We start from the raw sequence: 27320 nt of genomic DNA on the forward strand, positions 1-27320 counted from the left end.
TTTATGTGGGATGGGACACTGCTTAATACACCAAGAGGACATAATTTCCCACGCCCATTACTACTGACACTCAGGCAATAAATAAGGATGTGGCAGCATCCTTCACAACTGCAATGCACATGGCTTGAATGGGCTGAAAGAAAATGAAATTTAAACTCTGCACATGGCCAATAAACCTTGCAGCATCTCTGAAAGGACCGGTGTGGCAAAGAAAGGAAAAATTGTGACCTGCTCCTGGACATATTGAGAGCAGAAAGAAAGGTTAAATTAATCAAGTATAAATTAACTCGCTATGAATTTACTCAGCACCATTCAGCACATATAGGAGCAGAATGGTTCAACTGATTTCAAGGAAACAGTTGTGGGTCAATCCTTAATATGTGACAGAGTTAGCAATTTCCTGGGGAAAACCAGTTTAGGACAGGTTGCTGGTAATTACCAGCTTAAGCCTGGTTTAAACTGGGAAACTGGGGGAAACAATTGCATCAACATCTAGCAAGTTCATCAAGCACAGAAAGCATCTTTTCAACTTTTGGATACATCCATTCAAACTTGAGGAATCGGCTCAATCTAGCCACTATATCAGAAACTGGTCTTCTGCTGCAGAATGCTACATGGCCAAACAGACTTGGACCGGTATCCGCAACTGCATGCTTCTGACTGCTTATTGCTTCATGCATACTACTCTCCATTACTGTCAATTTCATATAATCAAGTGTTTTCAACTTTTTAAATATATAATATTGAAAACTAAAATGAGTCATAACATGTATATCTTCTTGAGAAAATATCAAACAAAAATGTACACAAACATCCTGATGTTCAGTATTATAATTACATATATTAGTATTATGCCCACTGCAGTTTTACTTTTTATTTGTACAACCCTAAATTAATACACGGATTTACTGCCATATGTAACCACAAGTTGAATAAGTAACTAAAACGAAGTGTAATGTGGTGTGCATTAGCAAAACAGCTTTAAACACAGAAACCGCCTTAAACTGGGACTAACTAATTTTTCCCACGGCAGAAAAAAACATGATTTAACACCATGCCATTCCTGACAAATGGAGAAAAACTCAGGTGCTAATTGCAACTATCTACCTTCTAGAAAAGCCAAAGCCAGAGTGGGAATGGTGGATCAGAAGTGTCTGATCCAACTGCGGCTCTCCCAAAATTAGCAGAGATGATGATCCACAAGTGGAGCTATAGAGGAGAGTTCTGGGAAGGAGGCATTTTATTTAATGACATACCTATGATGCTTAACAGTGGAGTATCTGAGCAGCTCATAAGCATTAATAAATTCTGCCTCATGCCACTCCAGGGTAGGAAAGTAGTAGTATTCCCATTTTGCAGATGAGAAACTGAGGCACAGAATGACTCTATGAACACACATACACAGGGAAAGGAACTGGAACACTGAATTCAGGGAGAAGGAACCAGGAAACAAATAAGAAGAGGGAGCAATAAGCAGAAATGCAACACACACACACCCTCCCTCACACGCACACACACCCTCACTCTACCTGAAACCTGTCTACACTGCAGTTTTACAGCCCTGCAGTCCAAGCCAGATAACACAGGCCAGCTACAGGTGTTGAATTGCAGTGTAGACATACCCTAAGTGAGTTACCTAAGGTCACACAGCTACTCCGTGTAACATCTGCATTGAACCTAGATCTCTTGTCTACTAGTCTTGGACCCTGAACCACCACACACTCCTTCCCTCCGGATGGAATGACAGAATTCCCCAATAATGACAGTAGTATTAAGAATATCAACTCCCCTGCTTAAAATAAAGCCATCTATAAACATGCTAAGCGGCGTAAAACATATGAGAATTTGAATACTTAACATTTCAAATAGGAAGGGTTAAATCTAAGAGAGAAATACCTGTGCACATTTCCTCGGCTCTCCACTACACCTCCAGGACAAATAAGGATGAGTTGTCAAGTTAAATACAAGCAGTCAAGTGACTGAATTATAATTTACTCTGTGCTCAATTTAAATTAGTGTGAGGCTATTAAAATATCCAGTATAAATACGGCAATTCATCACAAGCTGTCATGGATGACTTCATCTATTTGCTGGAGTGGCATACGTTCCACTAAAGGGAACGAGAGCAAAATCACAGGTCAAATTAAGCTGCTATTCTGTTTTAATTCACTTATTTAATCTGTGGCGACATAATTGTCTTTTACAGTATGTACAACTCAAAGGAAATTTGGGAGTATTATAGTCAGTATACAAATGATTAATCAAACGGTCCATTTAAATGCTAGTTTCAGAGCAGCAAAAACTAAAGCAGTTGAAGAACGGCAATCAGCCACCATACACACAATGCTAGGATTTTTCATCCACTCTTAGATGGATTTTTCCCCCAATTAGAAAATAACTAATATTAGGAAATCTATTAAATCCTCCATGCATTATCTAGCTGAAAAGTTTTTATGGAAGACTCTAATGTGTAGAGGGCTTCAGTCTGCAACATGCATTTTTTTTCTGCTCAGTCTACTTGCAATTTTCAAGTCTATCCACCAGCACAAAGCACCTAATCAACAGGTTTCACAAGTGTTAACCTGGGTTGTCAAATCATTATGTAATATTTACATTTAACAGAAATATACTCATGTAAGAATAACTTTACACGTTTGTAGCCCTCTCCATTCAGAGATCAGTGTCCTCTATTATTTGTCTGCTTTACACTGATCAATCCTCACAACATTCTTATCAGGACAAAGGTCTTAATACTCTCATTTTTTAGATGGGGAAACTGAGTCAGGAGTAAGTGACTTGCTCGAGGTGACAGAGCAAATTAGTGACAAAACGAGGACAGAGATGCAGGTTTCCTGATTCCTACTTTTGCAACCATGATGTTATAAACACATGACAATATGCACATCCCGCAATATAATTTTTGAAAGGGCATAGAACACATACATTTTAATTAACATTGATATAGACAATCAAAGTAGTAACATTTAGCAATCAAAATCCAGGCCAACTAACCCTTGGGGACTGGTCGACCCCTTAGGGCTTGAGGAAAACAACCAGGGGAGGTTCTTTGGAGGGAAAGGTTTTCTTGTAAATGAAAGGTGTGTGTGGGTGTGTGTGTGTGGGGGGGGAGAGGTCAGTCTCTCTTGCATGTAGTTAATCCTGACAAGCCCCACCCTCTTCCAAAAACTATGCCCTCACTTGCTCCACCACCTCTTGCAGACAATTTCTGACTGTTCTCGTAGTGGGATGGCGGCAACATGCTTCAGGAGATCGGGCTATGGGGAAAGAAGCCTGAGTAACTTTGTGCCAGGCTGGGAGGGAGGGAGGCTCCTCTGTATGTGGCTTGGAAGAGATCTCTCTCAAGGGAGCAGGAGCATGGAAAGAGGCAGGACTCCTACCCAGTGAGAGATGGGGGCAGAGTTCAACAGGCAGACATTTTAGCCTTTAAAAGAGAAATAATCTTGGGGAAGAACATTTTCGGCCCCACATTTAAAAAAAAAAAAAGTCTTTTCCTGTTAAAATTCTTGTTCAGAATTACTTATACAAAACGATCCCTTGTTTGTTTATTGTGACTATGGCGAATTCTTATCTTTTCCATTTGATTGTCACAGGTTTTGTCAATGACAAAACACAATATTTGAAAATGTTAAAAAAAAAAAAAAGACGCTTGTTCGGTGTGCGTGTGCAAAATTTGTTGAGTTCATCTCCTCTCTGAGTTCCACGGCCTGGGCTCTCATTCAGAGAGCCATTAGATTTCAAACATTTCCTGCATTCAGAGAGCCAGTTGAGAAAGGGAGTCAGCAAACATTTGCTTTTCTCATATGCACAGGAATTTTCAATGGGTCAAATCAAAATACGTAATTATGTATTTCATCTATTTTATGTGAAATACAAAAGGAATTTTTATCTACCCCACAGAAAAAGTCAGGGGCAAACCTGGAAAAATTTATTAAAATATACATGATTGAAAGCACAGAAAAGCAGGGCCCAATCCTTGAAGCCCTCAGTGCATGGAACACACGCTGAAGTCAGTGAGCATTCCCTATATGGAGGTCTTATGGCACAGGCCCATAACCAGAAGCTCCATTTACTTCAGTTCACACAAGCAAACTGTGGCAATGTTGCTTTCAGAAGCTAGGCTGCAAATACACCCTCCCCCCGCAAAATAAAATTCAACACAACTCCGTGATGTTAGAAAAAACATTGGTTAGATATAGGATGGGAGAAAAGAGAGTCCTAATGAAAACCTTAATCGTACATACATTTCTAAGTAATTTTCCCATAAATTAATTAAAGTAAACTTTTTCTTTTTTTAGTTACCTATTTAAGTTGCCAAACCATAACGAACACAAAAAGGCAAATGTCTTCCTGAACTTTGTGGACTGTTTTTAAGTTTTAGTGGTATCACAAAAAACCTATGTTTAGAGCTTGGCTGATAAGTAAAGGAGGAACTTATTTTCAAATATTTTGTTTTAAAAAATAAAATTGTATTTGTTATTCAACTCTACATATGCTGACTTGGTGCAGTGGAATCAGAAATAGTTTTCATTATTTGTTAACAGCTTTCAGTCAAACTTCAGTCCGGATTGTCACTTATCTTAATAAATAATAATAATTCAATAGTAACTTTCAGTGGAGGTTCTAAAAATGCTGACACAGAGAAATCCACACTTGGATACAAATGATCAAAGGAAAATTTAGGAAGACTATGAAGAAAATTTTCAGAACAGCAAGATCTCTTAGAAAGCAGAACAATCTCCCAAGGGAAATAATCATCTCACAAAGCACATGAGAATATACTCTACAGAATGTTTCTGCATCAGCAGAGGAACAGATAGGATGACCCAGGAGACCTTTCTACCACTTATTTCTGTAATTCTAGGATTCAGGTGGTAAAGCAGAATCATTGCCAACTGGTTTTTATCCCCATGGTACACCACAGCTATTCTCAGGTTTACCCACTTAACTTAAATGGGGACGGGAGGGAATGTAGTGGTGCCTGAAGCACAATGCAGAATAATCCCCCAGCTACCACTATGTGAAACCTGGTCACCTGGGAGCTCTGTGGTCATTCTGATTTGTTAGATTATGCAATGCGATTTCCCTACGTAAGTACTGTGGCTTTTTAACGCAATGAAGCAAATTAAGGTCTGATAATTATAAAAAGGGAAAGGAAAGAAACCAATGTCAAGATTAAAAAACAAAACAAAAAAACACAGAAAATTACTATAATAGCTTACCTTTACTGCCAGTATTTTTCCACTAGGGACATGATATGCTCTGCATGAGGGGAAAAAATTAAACAACTTGAGATCCTGCAAAATTATCTTTATACATATATGCAACCTGTATATAACTAATTTCACATTAACACTTTTACTGGAAACCAGTTTCCCTATAATATTTCCAAACAGCAAAAGTATTTCAAGGCATCGATGTCTAAAAACAACTGATCAGAAAAATGAATTTATGCACAGTAAAACTTTTTAGATGATCCACCAGTTTCCACATGATGTTTATGCATGTTTTGTAGATAGGCACATACATAAGGAAATTTTATATTGCATAGTAATGTGGATATGGATATGAACGGACTTGTCTTCAGAGTTCATTACAAAGTAATGCAAATATGATATAAACCCTTGTGATGGGGCACCTGCCTCACACCAGGCTTTAAGGGGGTAATAGAGCGTTGGGAGGCTGCGCAGGAGGCAGTCAATCAGAGAGGGGCTGAGAGGAGCAGCCAATCAGGGCCAGGCTGGCCCATATAAGAAGGGCTGCAGACCACAGCTGCTTCAGTCACTTCCTGGAGCTTGAGGAGGGAGGAAGACTGACTGCCTGGCAGGCTGGTAGCAAGCACCCCAGACAGAGCAGTGCTGAAGGTAGAGACCCGGGGAGCTGAAGGCAGGTCCTGGCGGGTTGCAGGGATCTGCAGGCTGAGGCCCTGAGGCAAGGGCAAAGAGAGTGCTGGGGGCCACAGGGACATGTCCCAGGGAAAGAAACTGAGAGGTTGGAGGGGACGCAGCACAGGGTTGCCATCTACAGGGTCCCTGGGTCAGGACCCAGGGTAATGGGCAGGCCTGGGTTCTGCACCTCCTCCTACCTTGCCACTGAGAAAGTGGCCAGACAATTGGCTGCAGAAGCCACTGAGGGAAGTGGCTGGACAGTGGACTGTGATACTGTCCCCCCAGAAGGGGGAAGCACAGAGTGCGGCACAGCCAGAGGGCTGTGTCACGAAGAGGACGTCGCAATCCTGGGAGTGACGTGGGTCCCTGAGCAGAGTGACAGCGGCAAAATGTCACCAGAAGAGGGCACACTGGCTCGCACTGGCTAGCAGAGCTGATTCCGGAGACGTTCAGCGGGGGCGCCACAGTGGTGAGTCACACCCCATCACAACTCTATACATATTCTTCATATTCATATTCTACATATTCATAGCACCAACTAATCCTCTCTAATCCTGCAGATATTTTGAGAGTTAAGACAAAGGGGCACCCAATGGTGATTGATTGTTCATAGAAATCAAAAGACTAGCCAGAATATTAGTTAGTGAAATCAACATTCTGCATCTGTCTATAGGATAATTAATATCTGTATTATAACAATGCATCTACACTTTAATGTCCACGTGTACTTGAAATGATTTTGCACAGTAATCCAAGAGCAGTTTGTATCCATTTGTCTCACAGAATATTTATAATTGGCGGTTGTAAAATGAACAATATAATCCTAACCTTATCGTTCCAAGAAACTAAAAAAGTACGAGAAAAAAAATTCTACATATAAATTTTGAATATAAACACAACCATTAAAGTTTTTTGCTTCAGAAATTGTAATGTCTAGTACTGGTTTATTGTACTATGTACAATATTGTCATATACGTGGCATTAACTTTAATGAATTACAAATCCGTAGCACTATATACCACTAATAATTATCACTGAAGAAACTTTAATAGTTTTGTTCCCATGCAAAATTATTCATAGTACAGGACAAGAATATCATTTACTCTTCTATTTTTAATTGTTTGTGTAACTTCTGTTAATGGCTTGGGAGCTTAAAAAGCTCATTTAAAATTATCTTAAATCAACAATTTATGGGATAATATTGATAAATATGTAAATAGCATAAACTTATAGGGACTGACAATATTTGACATACTATGCATCGAAATCAGTATTATTTTAATGTCAGTTTAAGGTGCAGAACACAGGGCTGTCAAATGAAGCTATAACTGAGAGACTGACAGTTGAATGCATAATAAATGAGTCAGGTGGAGTAAAAACTATTCTGTAACTATGGATGAACCAACAGTGGCAAAACATTTTGACTTTAAGATCAGCAGAAATGATAAGAAAACGAACAGGTTGAGATAGCATGCTTAACGTCTGTTAGTTTAATATGTACTGTGCTGGACAGTTTGGCAACTTAATTAGCTTGTCAAGAAAGCTGATCTTTTTTCCATAAGAGAGGTCTCCTGTTTCCAAGTGAATTAAAAGGGAAGACTTGATTATTTAATTATGATGCACGCTAATTCATCCGTGGAAGTTTGGGTTAAATTTCCAGCAAAGGGCAGATACCTGGTTTGGTTTACAGAGCACTGACAGTACCAATTTAACATTTAATTATCATTGAGAACTGGACCACAAAGGAGACACCATGCCCATGGGTACAGTGTGTCCCTTGACTTTGCAAATGGCATGCTACCTGGGAGAAAGGGAATTTGTTTACTTCAGACTGATATGGCATCTCAATTGTCTTGACCTTCCTCAACACAATAACTGTAAAGTGATTAATGAAGTCTGAATAGGAGCTTTGGTTACACCAAAAGACAATGGTACACCTTGGCAGTGTTTTAATTAACAGCTAACACTTCAAATTAGTCTGCATTTGCGACAGTAATTACCTGTTCCAGTGAGTGTGTGGAGAAAATATTTTTGTTAGATATTAGATAGAACAGCAATCGGGAATTAACCAATCTGGCTAGTGTCAGCATAGATAATATATCAAGATTTAGTACCCTTAGGAAGCTGCAGAATCATATCCTAAGAAGCCCATAGAATAATGTGCTGACCCTGAAGGTTTGTTTTTTCTTTATATTTGTTAAATGTCCCCACCACCCAATCCATGAGTAAATATGCAGAGATTAAAGTAATATTGTTTATCAATAATATGCAGCGCCATTCCAGGAGACAACTCTTTACACATCTTACTGTCACCCAGAAGAGAGAGGTTTGAGTAAAAGAGCCTCACTGGGCTAGAATGGGACATGTAGGACGAAGTCAGGTAGCAAGTTCAATGTAGTACACTCTCATAAAGACACACTAATGGCCCAATCCCGCAAGGTGCTAAGAGTTGATAGCGTTCAGCTCTTGGCAGGATCCGGTCTCGGGTCGGCAGAGATACTTAATTCAAATCTCTTCCATTGAAGTAAAGCAAAGGCAACGGCTGTTGCTTAATAGGGACAGTTCTGATACAAATTCTTATGGTTGAGGATGCATTTGAATAATGTGAAAGAGCTAATTTAACTAGATGTTGCGTGTTAATTCTAAGATCTGCAATAATTTGCTAAATAAAAATAAATAGATAGAAGTGCAGGTAAAAACAATATGCAGTGAATAATAGATTTTATTCCGTATCAGATTTTATGTAGTGCAGACAGACACTTTTTAGTTGGCTTTTGCTCTCAGGGCAAAATTTTGCTATAGTAAAATATCTGTGCATTGACTTCCCATTGACTTCAGTAAGAATAGCTTGTGTAGAATCTATGGCAGAGTGTGGCCCACAATGAGGACAGCAGGCTGTCCACCAGTGTCCAGAGGATTCTACGCTAAGTGGAACTGCAGAGCAGTGTATTACTAAAGACTGTCTCACTTTTTAATATTTTATGCATCAGGAAACCTCACATAACGAATCACAGACTTCCTCGAAACTACAGCAGGTCAAAAAATTTTCTGTGAATAGAGACAGATGCATTTCTGTGAATATGCATTTTAGGGGCTCTGAAACTATTATCAAATTTGTGTGGAATTTGACAAATAGTTTTTTTGGGGGGGGGAGGAGGGAATAAATAAATTTAAAAAGCCATGCGACAAAAAACCTTATTTTTAAAATTTTGTTTTTAAGTTGAAATGTTTCATTTCAACCAATTCAAAAATTTTGTTTTGAGTTTTCATTACAAAATAGCATTTCATTTTCCACTTCGGCCAATTTAAAAAACAAAACAAAACACAGACGAGGGCAAATCAAAACAAAACACCAAAAAATGTTTTGAGTTGACCTAAAATGTTTTGGTTGATTCAAAATGATATTATTCACTCAGCTTTCCTTGCTATCTCTCAGTGTAGCTGAGGCTGGATATTATTTTGTTTACCTTCACTTTTGACTTGTGTTTCTCATATTTTTCTAACCACGTTTTGTTTGCACAGCTCAATACACTGGCACTGACTTAATGACCAAAGAACTTCTATAGGCTTATCTCCTCTAAAACTGTGCTAAATCAGTTCTTACCAACCAAAGGAAATAAGCCATTGTTGCAAACTCCAAAACACTGCACCATGCAGAATATCCCAGGGAAACTACGTTTTGAATTTATAAGAGTTCACACCTTACAGAAACCAGCCACGGAAGAGCAAGTCCATTTCTCTATTTTTTGTGTTCAGGCTTTATTTTTGCTCTGCAAATGAACCGCTGCAAAAGCTATAACCCAGATGATTGGGAAGAGACAGCTATAAATCATTTATTGTTAAGGAAAAATTGAACAGGCAGCATTACATCAAGTTAGCCAAGTTCTGCAACAAGAAGTTTAAAAGGCAATTTTGAACGATGCAAATGTAAACTACTCACAAATCTGAACGTTACTATTAAAGTCTTGTTTCCATTTACAATTGCACAGATCCTTTTCTTTTCTCCCCATTTCTGTATGCTACTTACACTGTGCATGTGTAATTAATGCCACGTAATGCACTGTTCATGGTTTCCTCTCATCAGAGGCATTACCTAACAATCACGGTGGCAAACTGAAAAATTTTTGTGTTTCCGTCTTTCAGCTATATCATTAGAAGCCTGATCCAGCTCTCACTGAAGTTAGTGAGAGTCTTTCCATTGCTGTAGAAGTATTACAGGTAAGATCCTACATGCTTAAAAAATAAAACATTCATTTTATCCCATCAACCTGACAACAGAGTTACAGTGAACATTATGCTGCACTGACTAAATTTTTCCAACAGCAAAACAAAACAAAAAACAATAACGACCACCAAAACTATACTATCTGCTAGGATTTTAGTTAGAAAATTCTACAGAAATAAAACTATTTTTATAATATTCTAACACCACCAAATCCCAGCTTTCTTGACCAAAATTTCAGCTCTTTCATAAATTGCAATTCCAAAATTCGGAAGTAGGCATAAATCAATACCAGCTAATCAGATATTTCAGAGACAGTTTTGGTAACGAAGTACAATTGGTCAATTTTTGTTCTAGACTAGGAATATTCTAGGTGAAACATGTTAATGAGATAACAAATACACAGTTCAGGTATTCTCGTTTGGGGACCAACCCTATAAGATGCTGCAGTCCCTTCAAATCCCTTGAAGTCAATGCTCTAGATTTTCATTAACTGAAGTGGACGCTTGCAGTTGACATATGGAACTAACGTCTTCAGAGGGTGAGCTGAAAGGTAATGGGTTGAAAAGTACGCCCAAGCCACAGAATACCATATTAGAGACCACAGAAGAATTCACACTAAAGCAATGAGTGACATTGCTTAGAAGCTGAAAAAACTATAAAGAACATGATTATTTTAATGCCATCAAAGAGTGGATTTCTAATGCAGATAATGGACAAGATCCATTCTCCCAGGAGCTTCCTACAAACTAATATTTGACGCGACACAATCAGGTGAAGGGGATAATGCCACAATAGGGAAGGGCAGGAGAAGCAGCAGCATGAATAAGATTAATCCATTACTCAACGAAGTGCTGAGTCTAAAAATAATCCAAAACTTATATTTGATTAAATCAAATGGTTGGAATAAATAAGTAGAGGACTTATCAATAAGGTTCTTATAAGCCTCACAGAAGAAATGAGTCTTCAGGAGGGAGGCAGAAGAGACAGTAGTGGCTTTGCAGCCCAGATCAAATAGGACATTTTATGAATAAGAGGTGGCATGTTAGGATAGCAATGGCTGTGGGAGAAGCGGACAAATAGGCCAACGAAGCTGGCACGCAGATATGGTGAAGAAGAGTTATTTATGGCCTTGACCCCTGCCCTGGTGTACTGTACTAGAAACCACAGGAGAATTCAAAACAAAGTGACTTATGGGATTGCCTAGCAACTGAAAATCTAGATGAAATAAATGGTCGACGTTTCCATTTTGGGAAGTTCTATTAGTGAAAAAGTATGTGATTCAGAGAGGATTGCTGAAAGCCACAATACACTATATAAGTATGGGAAAGACTGACTCCAACTCCTATAGATTTTGGAACATATCCACTGCAGAAAGGAAATTGAAATCTTTGTTCGCATTTCCATCAGCATTCATTATTCTAGCCCTCTACATCCATTACAGTGAACAGCTTCTAAGCAAGACTGGCACAGTTGTGTCAAATATTTTATTAACCTTCAGCATAACTTTGTCTCCTCTATTTTGAAAATCAAAAGCTCACCCAGGGAGCCTCACTAAGGCAGTATGACCAAGTCTGGAGGCGGAGGCTGGTTATTCTGGGTAAAGAAGGAAAGATGGTCAAACAACGTCCTCCAGCTAACATCAGAGACATTCTGATCAACTTCGGAGGGTGATATGTGTATCCTTTCTCCCCCAGAAGCTAAAACAATATAATGTGGACCTTGAGGGGATTTTAGGGTGAAGAATTCCAGATGACTCCTCACAACATCAAAATAAAAGAGCAGTTTTGTACAGGAAAGAATACAAGGAAATAAAGAGCTGAGATTCAACAGTAACATAGGAATTTATATTACACACAAAAACTTTTTTCCAATCTCTCTCTTCCACTGCCTACTTTGTTATGCCTGAAAGTCTAAACCACAGAAAAATAAAGGGAGAAACTAATGATGGTTTAGGCTGACTCTTATTCATAAAATAATCTGGAGTTCATCAGATCTTTTCTGATAAAAATCTAAAACTTTCATACATGTAATGGAGACATCAAATTTCTGCAGCACATCATATAAACACCTCAAAGTTCAAAAAGGTTATTTAACAGACCAAAAAGAACAGACACAAACTTACAAATACATATGTCTCAAAAGTGAAAAGAACTGTATTTTTGTTTTATTGTTTTGGGTGTTTTTAAGCTGCCATGCCCTGAGATAAGAGTTTTGTGTTCCTCTTGCAAAAGTTAGGGGTTTGTTAATACCTAAAAGCAGAACAAAAAGATGTTTTTATTACAGAGTTTTAAGAGTTTGTGATATTTATTTTAGGAAAAGCAAAGAACTCTGAACTTGGGTCCTGGCACTTGAGAAAGAGGAAACAATTTTCAGGTTTTTTTCATAATTACATACATTTACTGTAAAGCTTATGCCCATATGTTAGTGGATTTAGGGATGGGCACATTAGAAGGGCATAGATTAGATACATTACGTTTCTGAAAACTTTTAGCATATATGTAACTAAAAAAACATCATTGTTCACCTTTAATCTAGTATAATCAAATTATTTTAAAAAACTTAACACTTATCGGCAACTTAAATATTACCTCACTCACAGAACTGAAGAGTTACTAATGTTATATCCACAGTGTTACAGATGGGGCAACTAACGCACACAAGGTTAAACGACTTGCGCAGTATCACAGAAGGATTCAGTATCAGAGCCAGGATTAGATTTCTGGAATTCCTGCTTCCCATTCCTAAATTCTTCCCAGCAAACTTCTTTTCTATTTCCCCCCATCAATAGTGGAAACAACTAAGCAATAAGGTATTCACTGTATAAGACTGAACCAATTCAATGACAAGCCATAGCCTGCCTATTACACTAATAGTCATTCCCTACCCCTTGCTATACACATAACTGACGTCTGCAAAACTGACAGAATGATGTAATGCTACAGTGTAAATTCATTAGTGACGTGGCCACTGAGTACTAGTTAAATGATGCTCTCCGCTTGCAGAGGCTCCTGAAAGAATCTCCTGGGTAATCACATGTATACGATCAGTCGTCTTAGCATACGTGCAACGTGCCTCAGGTGGCGCATGACCTGGATTCCCCATCAAATTTAGTTTGCTGGTTGGATCATTAGCTTCCCTGACCCGGGCCGGGTACTGACAAGGAGTGCGACATGAACAACCATCCTTCTAATAGCTGACAAAATTTCTAACAGTGACAGGACAACACAGTTCCTGTGACAAAACATGGTACTTCCTTCAGAAACTCTGGCAAGTGAGGACTGTTGGTTTAAGTATTTCTTGCCACATAATATACTTCAGGGATGCCTATGAAAACAGTAGAAGCAATTATTCTTTTTAAATTATTTATAGAATCCTACCAATTCCTAGGGATTTTTCCAAATGAATAGACCTTGAATTCAGGCATGCTACTGATACTGCAGCCAGTAACAAAAAGTACAGCGTCCAGTTTCATATGGGAAATCCTTTCTACTAGGACACAGTAAATGTACTTCCTTAATAAAAGCAAATATAGCTATAACAATTCCAAAACCACTTAAGTATTCTTTTTCTTGAAAATTTACTTACTGTGACAAAACCCAGATGGAAATTGTGATTTTTCATTGACAAGTAGTAGAATGGTTAGCTAAATGATACTATATTTTCACCTTAAAACTGGAATTGATCCTCCAACATTGCAGTGTTCTTGTTTCATACTGTTAGAGGGCTTATTCCTTCACCCTCCCACTTCCCTGGTTCTTCTCGCGTGAACAGAGAGCAACAATATCCGAAGTCTGAAGGTGCAAACAATTCCATGTTTATTGGGGTGAACTTCCAGCAAGCTTAAATCCAAGTTCCTTTTTCCTTATTTTCAAATCCCAACTTACTTCCTGTTTGCCCCTCATTTATATAGTAATATTCTCAGCTATACCTTAACGCATCATTTTACTGAAATTTACCTAACCAATTCTAACATACTGTAACATGATTAGCTAACCATCTATATCCTACATACTTTCCACTGACTATGCCAAAAATAAGTTTTCTAAGGGAACAAGAGTTTGAGAGTGGGGGAAATTGTTCCTCCAAGATTTTAAGCTTGACTAGAGAGACAGGATATATAAAATCTTTGATTCACTAGGTTCTCCTTTCCAAATCAACAAGAGACAGATTCTGCCCTTAGATGTGCACGTCTCTCCCAATGTAGTCACATGCACTTGCTCGTAAAAGAGAATACAGCGCAAACATATTTTTTTTTCTAATCCTGACGTTCAGGACATCTGAAAAGTAAACTTTCCAGGTCATCTCCTGTGTGTGCATACATCTATCTTTCTCCTGCCCTCCCTCCACCTCATAATTTGTCCGCTGAATACTTGTTCAAGAGAGGCATTTTTCCACTCAACAAAGGTTACGAACACTGTTCAGCCTTACCCAGATCTGTATCAGGCCACCTACGGAACTGCGCTGACTGGCTCCAAAGAGAAAACAGCATCATCCTCCTTGACAAAGAATCACAACACAGTTTTCAGAAGGACAGGAATGGTGAAGACCTTCAGAACTCAGGTATTGAAGACCCAATGGAAATAAACATGCCTACAGGAGTGTCTGGTCTCAACATTCTGAATGTAAATGTTTACACAATAAGCAGCAGTTCATTTGGTAGCACACATCATCAGCAAACAGTTCTTCATACGCAAGAACTCTGAAGAGAATCAAACAGATTGAACATTTTCTTGTCCTAAGAGAAATAACCTAGAGCAAAACAATTCTGTCACAGCATTGTGTAAGATGAATAAAATAAGTGTTGCACATTGTAGAATGACAAGTCGGTCACCAGCTGCAAACTACATGCGGCAAATCACCCACAGATTTGGTTTACTGCTTTTGTGCGTGTGCGCGTGTGGATTTACCACTGTGTTTCATGCTAATGGTCAGACTTTGGGAGTTTTAACGATAGCGTTGTCACCTACTAAAATGGCCATCTAAAAAATAGATTCAAATTGGTTCTACGAAATAAACACTTTGACAGTTGTTGCTGCCTTCTGTAATAGACAAACACATTAGCCTGGCTCTCTGGCTGTTAAAACAGGAAATACAAAGTGAACAGCAGTTGTAAAAAGAAGCTTTTATGGGGACTCTGCTAGTTCAAAAAGCAATCTAGGCAAACCTTCCTTCTGTCTAAAATCCTATTACAAATGCTTGAATAGTGATTGCAAAATGATTTGTTGTTAAACTACAGAACCAAAAAAACGCTTGTATATAAAATCTAAACTCTTCAAAAGAGTAAAACAAACACCAGAAACAGTACAAAGTGAATGTACGATACTTGATTTCACATATGGAGAAGGAGGGTGAGGGCCAGTGTATGTGTGTGTGATATTAAGTAGATCCCCACATCATTTACCCAAGCAACATCTGTACAGTTGTCATTTCCATTTATTACCACTTTCCTTAATCCTCCTTTCCCCCTCCTCACACACACATCCAAAGCCCAAAAATCTGGAAGTCATCCTTTACACAAATTGCTTTCCCTTCCTTTCCTCATCTCCCTTATCCATTCCTATCACCACAGCCACAAAAGGGTCTGGATCCTGCAAAGAGATCTGCATAGACAAAGAGATCTATCCATAAGATCCCTTTGTGAGGTTGTTCCCTTAGTCCTCACCTTGACATGGCCTCTGGTCAAATACATGTTCATGCCCTAATCACAGAGTGAGGACTATTTAAGGAGCACAGTGGTTTTGCACAATAATTCCTAGACCTAGAAAAGATAACCATATGGCAAACAAACAAAAATTATTCTGGCATTCCCTACAGCAGCTGGAATTGGTGATTCCATTTAATCTCTGCTCAAGATTCACACAAAATTTAGATTAAAAATTTAATTCAGACTAGTTTTACATTGATTTAAAAAAAAAAAACTTGTTGTAAGTACATTTGAGATGATCCTGGTTATTCTCCCCACTTGCCAGCTTTAGGCCCTTGTGAAATCTTTGCTTTTGTACCTTGCTTTCTCAAAAGCTGTGTCCGCAAAATATCGGAGTGCCAATGTTTAAAGGCCTATAATATCAAAACGTTTCTGCGATGCAGCCAGAAGATAGTTTTATATCAAGTTCAAATATGACTGGCTTATCTTAATATTCCAGAATAACCACTGAACATTCCCCCCTCAGGAACTTCAGGGGAAAGAAATGGAAAATCAGCATCCTGCTATTAATGACATTACTGTTGAGTTTTCTGTTCCACTCACTGTTCTTTACAGAAAATTCTAAGTGAGAATAAGGACACAGTTTAAAACATGATGCCGGTAAATTCTCACAATAAATGGTTCTAACACCGCATACATCAAGTGGATATTCTACTGTGCACACATCAGACTGCACAGGTTTTATAAACAAAAGAATTATAAAAAGTGATCTCTGCTAAGGGACAGCCCCTATCTATCACTTTGGCATCACTCATAGCCTTCGCTCAAGAAAGTCCCACGACTGATCTAGTAAGCAGACTGTTACTTCTAACCACTAGATTGCTGCTCCCTCTAAGGCAAGGGAAGCTGCTGAAAAAACTTACAGTGCGTTTACACAACACCTAACAAAAGCAGCTTAAGTTTCTATTCGCTTAATCTTCCAATCTAGAGGATGGGTATACAATGCAAACAAAACAACTTTAATTTAAGAATCATCCCATTTCTAATTAAACTGCCAGAGGCAGCTGGTTGGATAAGTTTTAATCAGTTCCAATAACCTATTGATTGGTATACTGAAGCTTAAAAAATTAAAAGTAGAAGATGATTGGGGAATTGTCCCATCTCAGAACAACAGTAGAACCCTCTGTAAATAACTCCTCTTTTAACCATCAGCTAAATGAACATTTCAATACCACAGTACAAAGTCTTCTGCAAAATTACTTTAACTAACAAGCAGAAATTTATCAGCTTCAGCCAAAATCAATGCTGAAATCAATTTGAACACTGGTTGTGTCTAAAGGGGCTCATTGGCAATTTAGGGAAATTACACCATGTAAATGCCTGTGCTTTAATTGAACAGTTTCATCAACTAGGCTGTGATTGCTGTCCGTTCATTTATTTACTTTCACTGCAACTACCATTCTGCAAAGGAATGGTTTTTGTCAGTCTTGAAGGAGGCACTTTATCTTCATTTTATGCACTTTTGTGCATAACAGATTTTATGAGGCAGGCAAGCAATGGCCAGGGTCAAAAGAAACAAGCGAACAGCAATCGCTGGTCAGTCTTGTTTAAACTGTAAGGATAATAGTAAGAACATTCTGTGGGGCATTTTTAATTTACTCCAGCTATTATTGTTACAGTGGTTTTTAGCATGACTAAAAATAGGGTGTAAAATAGCCACAAGAAATGGAAAAATAAAGCAGAATGGGTAAGGGTAGAAAGGAAGCATGTGTAGTGGTTAGAATACAAGATTAGGGGATCTGGTTTCTAGGCCTACGAATGCCATAGACTTGCTGTAGGACATTGAACAAACCATTTAATCTCTCTGTGCCTACATTTTCCATACTGTAAATTTCTGATTATATTTCCCTTCCTCTCAGCATTATTCTGTGAGAATTAATTCCTGAACATTTGTAAAGTGCTTTGAGATCCTCAGATGGAGATTGCTACAGAAGGGCAATTTATTACAGCTTTATTCAGACAGACAGACAGACAAACAAACGATAGAAGTAGAATGAAACTGAAAATGATGGTGAAAAAACCTTATGGCAAACAATGGGGAGAGGTGTAATCACTACTCAGATTTAGAGTCTGGCCAACACCATCATTTAAGTTGGAAGAGGATACTGGAAGAAGTTACTGTTTCTGAAGAACACGTCTGCACTCTAGACTCCCTCATGACATTGTCCCTTCACAACGATACATGCATCACTGTCCTTGATCAAAGAAATACTTTGAGGTAAGCAAGAAAACAGAAAAACCCTGCAGAGCCCAAATTACATAAGGAAACAGCAAAAATCTCAAATATTCTTGTGATGGGTTCCCATGGAACTGGGGTACCACTGAGCCCGCCTGACTCACCAGCCTGGGCTCTCTTCCCTTCCAGCACACACACAGGTAGGGACACACCCAGCTGCAGCTACACACAGATCCTGAGATCAGCTCTGCATGGGAAGGCTCAGCTAAGGCACCTCTCAGTTCCTAAGGCATGCACTCCCCTTTGGAGCGTAAACTCAAAATTATACCATCTTGCGCTGCACAGGGAACTGTACAGCATAAGCTCATGAAATTCACCCCCTCCCTCAATGTAGAGGAAGATATGCAACAACTTTCTGCCCCCAGTTATGATTTCCACACACTGATTTTAGACAAAAACAAGTTTACTAACTACAAAAGGTAGATTTTAAGTGATTATCCGGGATAGCAAACAGATCAATGCAGATTACCTAGCAAATAAACAAGAACGTAATCTAAGCTTAATATACTAAAGAGATTGGATATGAGTAGCAAATTTTCACCCTAATTGTTGTTTTAGGCAGTTTGCAGAAATTCTTGAGGGCAAGCTACACTTGCTTGCAGCTTAAAACCCCAGGCATTCCTTTCACAGGCTAGAAATCTCTTCTCCCCTAGTCCAGTCTTTGTTCCTCAGGTGTTTCCAGCAATCTTCTTGGACGGGAAGTCAGTGAAGAACTACGATGATGTCACTCCCTGCCTTAAATAGCTTTTGCATATGGTGGGAACCCCTTTCTCTCCCCTCTTGGTTGCCAAACCCAGTCAGTGGAAAAACATTGGTATTCCAAGATGGAGTCCAGTACTAGGTGACTTGGTCACATGCTCCTGTAGGGACACAGCAGCCATGACTCTGAGGCTGTTTGTAGCATCCTCAGGAAGGCTCCCCAGTGGGAGATTAGCATCTTCTAAAACCTCTTGTTTTCCCTAATGGTCCTTCCCAGTCAGCCATCTAGACTGATTGCATTCTGCCTAGTGGGCGTTCTCCAGATGTAAACACATTTGTAATAGACATAATCATAGAATCATAGAATATCAGGCTTGGAAGGGACCTCAGGAGGTCATCTAGTCCAACCCCCTGCTCAAAGCAGGACCTAATCTCAACTAAATCATCCCAGCCAGGGCTTTGTCAAGCCTGACTTTAAAAACCTCTAATGAAGGAGATTCCACCACCTCCCTAGGTAACCCATTCCAGTGCTTGACCACCCTCCTAGTGAAAAAAAGTTTTTCCCAATATCCAACCTAAACCCCCACTGCAACTTGAGACCATTACTCCTTGTTCTGACATCTGGTACAACTGAGAACAGTCTAGATCCATCCTCTTTGGAACCCCTCCTTTCAGGTAGTTGAAAGCAGCTATCAAACCCCCCTCATGCTTCTCTTCTGCAGACTAAACAATCCCAGTTCCCTCAGCCTCTCCTCATAACTCATGTGCTCCAGCCCCCTAATCATTTTTGTTGCCCTCCGCTGGACTCTTTCCAATTTTTCCACATCCTTCTTGTAGTGTGGGGCCCAAAACTGGACACAGTACTCCAGGTGAGGCCATTCACCAATGTCAAATAAAGGGGAATGATCACGTCCCTCGATCTGCTGGCAATGCCCCTACTTATACAGCCCAAAATGCCATTAGCCTTCTTGGCAACAAGGGCACACTGTTGACTCATATCCAGCTTCTCGTCCACTGTAACCCCTAGGTCCTTTTCTGCAGAACTGCTGCCTAGCCACTCGGTCCCTAGTCTATAACAGTGAATGGGATTCTTCCGTCCTAAGTGCAGGACTCTGCACTTGTCCTTGTTGAACCTCATCAGGTTTCTGTTGGCCCAATCTTCTAATTTGTCTAGGTCCCTCTGTATCCTATCCCTACCCTCCAGCGTATCTACCACTCCTCCCAATTTAGTGTCATCTGCAAACTTGCTGAGAGTGCAGTCCACGCCATCCACCAGATCATTAATGAAGATATTGAACAAAACCGGCCCCAGGACTGACCCTTGGGGCACTTCGCTTGAAACCGACTGCCAACTAGACATGGAGCCGTTGATCAATACCCGTTGAGCCCAACAATCTAGCCAGCTTTCTATCCACCACAGAAAATATTCCTAACTTCAGATACCAAAATGATACATACATACAAATAGGATAATCATATTCAGTAAATCATAACCTTTTCAATTATAACTTACATGACCTATCTTGATAATCATATAATAATATTATTATGAAGAATATGGGGCGTAATGCCACAATTCTGTCACCACTCTAGTTTCAGGAGGTTGGATAACCTCCATCTCCTTTACCCTAGAAGTGAGCTTCTCCTCTCATCCTACAGAGGATTATACTCAAATAGCCCCGCTTGTACATGCTGCTTTCAGAAGGGGAACACTTGAACATCAAGATGACAACCTTCCAGATGTTTTGCCATGCATTGTGTGTAATGTGACAATGGCCTATCCCAAAGGTGGTTGTGATAAAGAATATACAAATGGGCATATTCTGAAGTTGCACACAACTCAAGTGAACAGCAAAACTGCTCAAGTGAATTGCTGATGCAAACTGAAAATACACACTGTCCACAAATAAATATTAAACCTCCACATTTATATTCATTTTCTGCAGCCACACCAGTCTTCTGGCCTGTGGATCAACCACCTCTCTCCAGACTCTCCACATAATTATGCAAACAACGACGAAATTGTCCGATTTAACAAAATTTTGGTTGATATGATGACCAATACACTTTACTCACAGATTTTCGATAACTTAACTGTACAATTTATTATGGTTTAATTGGGACTTTATGTTGACTGAGTAATTACATAGCTATATCTTGCTGATACTGTAAACCAATCTAGTAGAATCTAGTAAATTCATACACCATACACACTTTTAATACTCCAAGCATTTTAAAATGCTATACTGACTGTAACCTAAAGAGAATTCTAATTTTACTTGAACATTTTACATTTCTTTACCTGCATTTAAAAAGCTGAAATGAAAAAATATGAAATTAAAAATATGCTGTATGATTTTGTTTCAACATCTAGTAGGAGAACTCTGAAACTTTAGAGAATGCCATCCAGGTGAAAAATATTACAAAACAATTATTTGCCAGTAGCAAATACCATTTCTATATAATATTTACATTCTAAATACATACTGATACAGTATTTTAGTTCTAAATAATTTAGTGCAGCTACTGCTCAGACTCAGCGGCAGAGTTTGCACATTACATTGTGTATCAAAATGTTAACATATTTCACTAAAGTAAGGAAGCAATCTTACAAAAACATGGTCTCTCAGAGCTCTGTAACCAATGATAGAGGTAAAAAAATGTAGCAGAAAGACACACACTTTAAATGCGTTTTGGACTTTCCAATGAATTATTTTTCAAAAAAGCAATTTAAGTAAATACCCTAGATGCAGCAGTATACAAATATTTTCTTCTGTTGTGCAGCAACCAAGAGCCTGTACTCTCCATCATATCAATTTTTATAAAATAGTTGAGAAAAATTAGAAAGCCTGTTATAAAACTGGAAGGTTAATAAATCCACCACCATAACTATATCAGACCCAATCCTGCACCCTCAACGCTCACTGAAATCAATGGCAGCTGAGGGTACAAAAGACCTCACAGAACTGGGCCTAAAATTAGTGAATACAAAGAGCAAATCCAAGTGGGCTTAATGATGAAAACAGACTAGAATGGTGGAAGGATTATTATTTATTTTGAACTTCCAAATAACTTTTCAACAAGCTTTATTCAAAGTGAGGAGCATATTCCCAACAAAGTACCAGAGCTGCATATTATATGCATTAAAAAAAAGCAAGAACACTTAATTGTGTTTGCAGTGATTGAACTCTGTAGCTGCTTATCATTCCTTAATTAAAAAAACTAGTGCCTCAAAAAGCAGTAGAAAATAATTTTAAAAGGAAGTCAGGCAATTATAAAATCCCTTTTCTTTAAAGAAAAAACATTCAGATTCAGCAAGTTCTCACTAGAAATATTGCTATAAAGTATTGATTTTTGCCAGACTCAATTGACTGAAAAGTTGTTTGTATAGCAATATTGGCCAAGCCAATATACTGGAACAATTTTGCTACACACAGTAATCAAGTGCATTTCTGAAGTATAATTATACTGTCATAAAAATAAAGCCAAAATACCCTTTCTCCAAGCAATAAAATAGTGGAGGCTGTAAAAAACCTAAATAAATGAAATATATATATTTTCTAATGAAACACAGTGTCTTCCAAAGAGAATGAAAACACCCCCTCTCTCTTCCCTTAAGCCAAGGTTAGCATGAAAAGTGATCAATACTACAATCTCAATAAACTATTTCAATAATAGTTAATTCACGTGGAAACAGAGGCTGAAAATTTCTGCTCAGCGACCTGCAACATGCTATCTTGTTTGCTGAATGCTGATAATATATCATTGCCATAATGGAAACGACTTAGTATAAAGTGATAGAAAGACAAAAATTAAACAAGGAAAAGATACCCACACATACCCGCTCATTCTTTACATTCAAATCAATAACATGTATGCCGCCTTCGGAAACAAACCTATAGCATGGAATGCTGGTAGGCTGAAAGAGTCAAACATTTGTAATTAATTTTATCTGACAAATGCTCATTGATCTACTAGAATAAAATACATGTGCAGTGTTTCCCAAACTTGGGACGCTTCTTGTGTAGGTAAATCCCCTGGCGGGCCGGGCTGGTTTGTTTACCTGCCGCCTCCGCTGGTCCGGCCGATCGCGGTTCCCACTGGCCGCGGTTCACTGCTCCAGGCCAATGGGAGCTACGTCCCTCGGCCCGCGACGCTTCCAGCAGCTCCCATTGGCCTGGAGCAGCGAACCACGGCCAGTGGGAGACGCGATCAGCCGAACCTGCAGAGGCGGCAGGTAAACAAACCGGCCCGGCCCGCCAGGGGCTTTCCCTACACAAGCGGCGTCCCAAGTTTGGGAAACACTGCTGTAGTGCAATCCAGCCACCTGTACGTATTTCATTTTGCAATTTCTAATGGCTCAAATAACATGTATGCTTCTTTGGCAAGGAAGAACCAATTCCCACTACAGAAAGGCAAATGCTCCAATACAAGAAAGTTTTACTGACTTTATATTGAGCACATCACAGGACCATAGTCAAATACCCCAAAATATACATCCAAACAACATTAATATTCATTTCTATCAATTTTCATGACTTTGAAATCCTTTCAAAATTTTTAGTTTTGAAAAATTTAGGCCAGCTCTACATCAAACTCTGTATAAAGATGCAGAGTTTACTCTGCTGACTTCTTATAACAGCAGTCGCTAGTAACTCCCCCAGAACGAAAGAGTAAGTGGGGAGAACTAGGAGCAAACACAGGGAGATCCTACAGGAATGAATATCTTAGCAACAGTTGGGCTTGGAGAGGAAACTTGGGCTGAGGTTTATGCTCTGTTATTATTTGGGTGTCCGGTAAAACCAAACCTTAGGAATGGTAAGCCTGATCTCAGATGGAATGGGTAGACTTCCTCTGGAGCAGGATGGAATGCCGCTGGCTCATGAGAAAAAAAATCAACTAGCTACTACAGTGGGCATTTTTTATATTTTAAAATACACACACAGAAGACAATGAAAAAAGAAAAACAAAAAAAGTATGTTCTCCTAGGCTCAGAGGAGGTTTCAAGTTTTTCCACCCAAAAAAACATCATTCCTTGGAAAGCCAGTTTATATCAAATCAAGACACCCAAAAACCCTTAACAAGACAGACACTGGGATCATCACAGCCCACCCAAGAACTATCACGCACAGGAGCTGCCAGAGGTGCCACACCTCCCCTTTCATGCCATTTTTGCTTTATCTGTCCTTTCATGACGTAGAAGAGTAAAGAACGTCAAAGGCATGCCAGGCAGGATTGACGCTGCCTAGCGTTTTATCCAAGTTTCCTATATGGATTCTATGGAGCATGTGTTGTACCTGGGGCAATATTATACAAATATTTGACGTGTATATAGAAGCTTCCACCTCTAGGGATGTCACAATTCTTTATAAACTATATATACACATTGGGCCTAAAATGCAGCCATCCCTTAGAAGCAGGGCAACAGCTAGGTAGACCATTAGGTCCTGATGCAAAGCCCACTAATGTCAACTTCAGTGGGCTGCGGATCAAGCCTTTAGTTACGCTAACACCTCATAGCAGTTCCCCCTCCCATCCCACCATGCCACTTTCATCCTCTCTTCTTTCTACTTTTCCATCACTTCTTTCCCTTCTCCACAGTTTATTTAGCCTCTCTCCTTCACCACTGGTGCCAACCATGTTTCTTTCATCACTACCTTCTTCTTCTGCCTTCTCTTAGCGGGGCAGTAGTAGGATTTCAGTCTCTTTAATCAACTCCATAACACACTTTGTCACGTGATGCACAAACAGCTTGAGCGTGAAGGCCACAGCACAACCAAGGTATATGTATAACATACATACAAGGTATCTGTGTGTGACAAGTGCACCCACTATTCTATGTTAAGTATGGAGAAGCAAGAGAGATACAGATATATCTGTATTTTTGAAACAGCGTTAAGCAAATATGGTGAGATCAGCAGGGCTACGTATTTGGTTAACAAGGCCATCGCCAACGTGTCATTTTGCAATTATGTACTATGCAACAATCCTGCCAATTTGTACTAGACAATCACTCTGAGGTTCCAATCAGATCTTAGAGAATGATGACAATGGTAAATCTTTTATCCTGCATGAGGCGAAGAATAGCACCTGCTGACAATATCTCCTTCCTTGCCCCTTATTAGATCCACTTCTTCCAAGAAGGTGATCTAATATTGGGGAACAATGAGAGATGTGGTTTTAATGAGTGGGACTTGCATGCTAAGATTTTCCTTGTTAAAATGGTCCTCCACAAGCAACAAAACATGAGTTCTCCTTCACTATGTCTGGTCCTGACCTTGAAGTTCCAATCCCCCCCAACACACTTTGTCCATTCTCTCTCTAAGAACAATCCTCGCTCAAACAAAACATATGTTTGAAATCTATAGGTCTAGATAATAAGTAATATCCAGAAGACAAATAAGAAAACATGATAGAAGGTCTTTGTACCACCTTCCATGTACCAGGTTGACTTGATTTTGGAAATCTGTTAAGATTCATAACAAATCTTGATCTTTTCTGATAACAACTCCAAAACCCATTTTTATTAAAATTCATGTTAGGAGACAGAAAGCTGGAGCTTAGGAAAGTTGGCAGCCAATTAAAAAATAAAATAAATGTGTTGTGGTTTTAAAAACATTTTTTAAAAAATGTTAATATCAAAGTTAAAATGTGTAAGGTATAAACAAGATCAAAATGGGATGCCATGTTACTGTATATGGTAAATAGCTCTCTGGAGGAAACCTTTATTACTCCCTCAGGGCTTTCTTACAAAGTATGGATTTTTTAATTCCTAGCGGAATATTTTTCATACACCACTGCAGACTATTAAGTACCAGATATTACATTATGTAGTTTAAACTTTGCACTACGCATGAGAAAGACTTTCCCGTTGAGAAAACTATTTCTTTGCTATTATAATCTTTACAATATTAAAATTAAAACTGGCTTCAGGGTATAAGCATCACTACCAAAATTTGGGGGAGTTTATAACTTAACATATTCATCTGTCTCTCTGTGTGTGTGTGTGTGTGTGTGTGTGTGTGTGTGTGTGTGTGTGTGTGTGTGTGTGTGTAGCTTCTTATGGGGGGGAGGTGGATACAACAGAAGGGGGGGCTATTACTAATTCTGTAGTACTGCAGAAGGCAGAGCAATGGTATCAGAACAACTTTGCATCCAATTGGTGTCACTGCAAGCAATGAACTAGCAATGTGTATGATAAGCAAGCAAGAACAACAGTATTAAAAAGAGGGAAGGAAAAATGCATTATGCTTCAGGCCAGTTAAACTTGCACTTGTGGACCATTAACGTGTCACCCAGGAGTGATTCAACTCTAAATATTAAGAAGATAATAAAAACACACCAGTCCTCATAGCACCTAGAAACCAATATTTCGAAAGATCTGGAAGACAAATGTGAAAAGAGAATTTCTAGAAAAGCTTAAATTACATACATTGTATTTTATGGTCTTTTACCATATGTTAGCAAAGGCCATCCACCATTATACTGCACACCTGAGGGAGAAAGATTTGCTAAATTTTGTTTTCAAGAAGTTTAAGCGAAATGCAACACTCACTTGTAGACCGTGCCTCCATTGCCATGACCGAGGACGTCTCGATACTGTATGTCTTGTTCATTCATCTCCACAAGAAAGAAAGAAAAACAAGAAAGATGTCATGCTGTGGATGGAAATGTCAAGGAAAAGCAACTCTAGGCCATAAACAACAAGCAGTCTGGGTCATTTCAAGTTCAGCTGCAAGAACGAGAAGATCAATACAACATTTGCTGTCCAATTTATAAAAGACGATACCAAGGGACAAAGTGATGGAAAGTTTAATGACAATTTGTTTGCCTGGGTCATTTCATTAAAGTTTGATAAAAGGTGTCAAAATGGAATGATATAACACAGCTCAAGAGGGTCAGGTCATAGATACTGATAGGAAAGGGGTCTCCAGCACCGCACATAGCCAAAGCCAAAGTCGTGAGGGAGAGGAAGCAAACCAGCCAACACCGTCATCTTAAATATGGCCAGAAAAGTTTACTTGGGTCCATTTACAATTTAGTGTAGAATCAGCATAATTGATACTAATTGGATGATATGTTTGTATCAGTAGAATTGCTACAATTTATATACAAATGCTTAATTAAGGCCACAATCCTGCAACAAATAAAAATTCGGTTTTAATTAGTGCTGAACACACACAATTTTCTTTGCGTTATACAATAAATTGCTATCTTGGATGTTTAGTGCTCCCGGGGACAAGTTTCCAGACAGGGTGGTGGGTAGTCACAGCCAGTGAACACCCCTGAAGCCACATGGAACTTTACGGTCTGCTATCCCCTGAGCAGGGCCGGCTCCAGGCACCAGCGCAGGAGACAGGTGCGTGGGGCGGCCAATGGAAAGGGGCGGCATGTCCGGGTCTTCGGCGGCAAGTTCCCCAGTCCCTCTCGGAGGGAAGGACCTGCCGCCGAATTATGAAGCGGCCTGGTAGAGCTTGCCGAAGTGCCGCCAATCACGGCTTTATCTTTTTTTTTTTTTTGCTGCTTGGGGCGGCAAAAAAGCTGGAGCCG

At 39.2% G+C, this 27320-nt stretch overlaps 1 protein-coding gene across 7 annotated transcripts in view; it reads right to left on the reverse strand.

Moving 5' to 3' along the window:
- The window catches only part of MAP2K5 (mitogen-activated protein kinase kinase 5), a 186708-nt gene that overhangs the window by 122569 nt on the left and 36819 nt on the right, over positions 1-27320 (reverse strand). For all 7 annotated transcript variants that reach the window (XM_054041147.1, XM_054041146.1, XM_054041145.1 and 4 more), the window contains 2 exons: positions 26326-26390; positions 5241-5280 (listed from right to left, as the gene is read on the reverse strand). In XM_054041147.1, the coding sequence (XP_053897122.1) occupies positions 5241-5280; positions 26326-26390 (105 nt within the window). The remainder of the gene's footprint in view (positions 1-5240; positions 5281-26325; positions 26391-27320) is intronic.

Source organism: Malaclemys terrapin, chromosome 10, assembly GCF_027887155.1.
Source record: "Malaclemys terrapin pileata isolate rMalTer1 chromosome 10, rMalTer1.hap1, whole genome shotgun sequence".
NCBI classification, from domain to species: domain Eukaryota; kingdom Metazoa; phylum Chordata; order Testudines; family Emydidae; genus Malaclemys; species Malaclemys terrapin.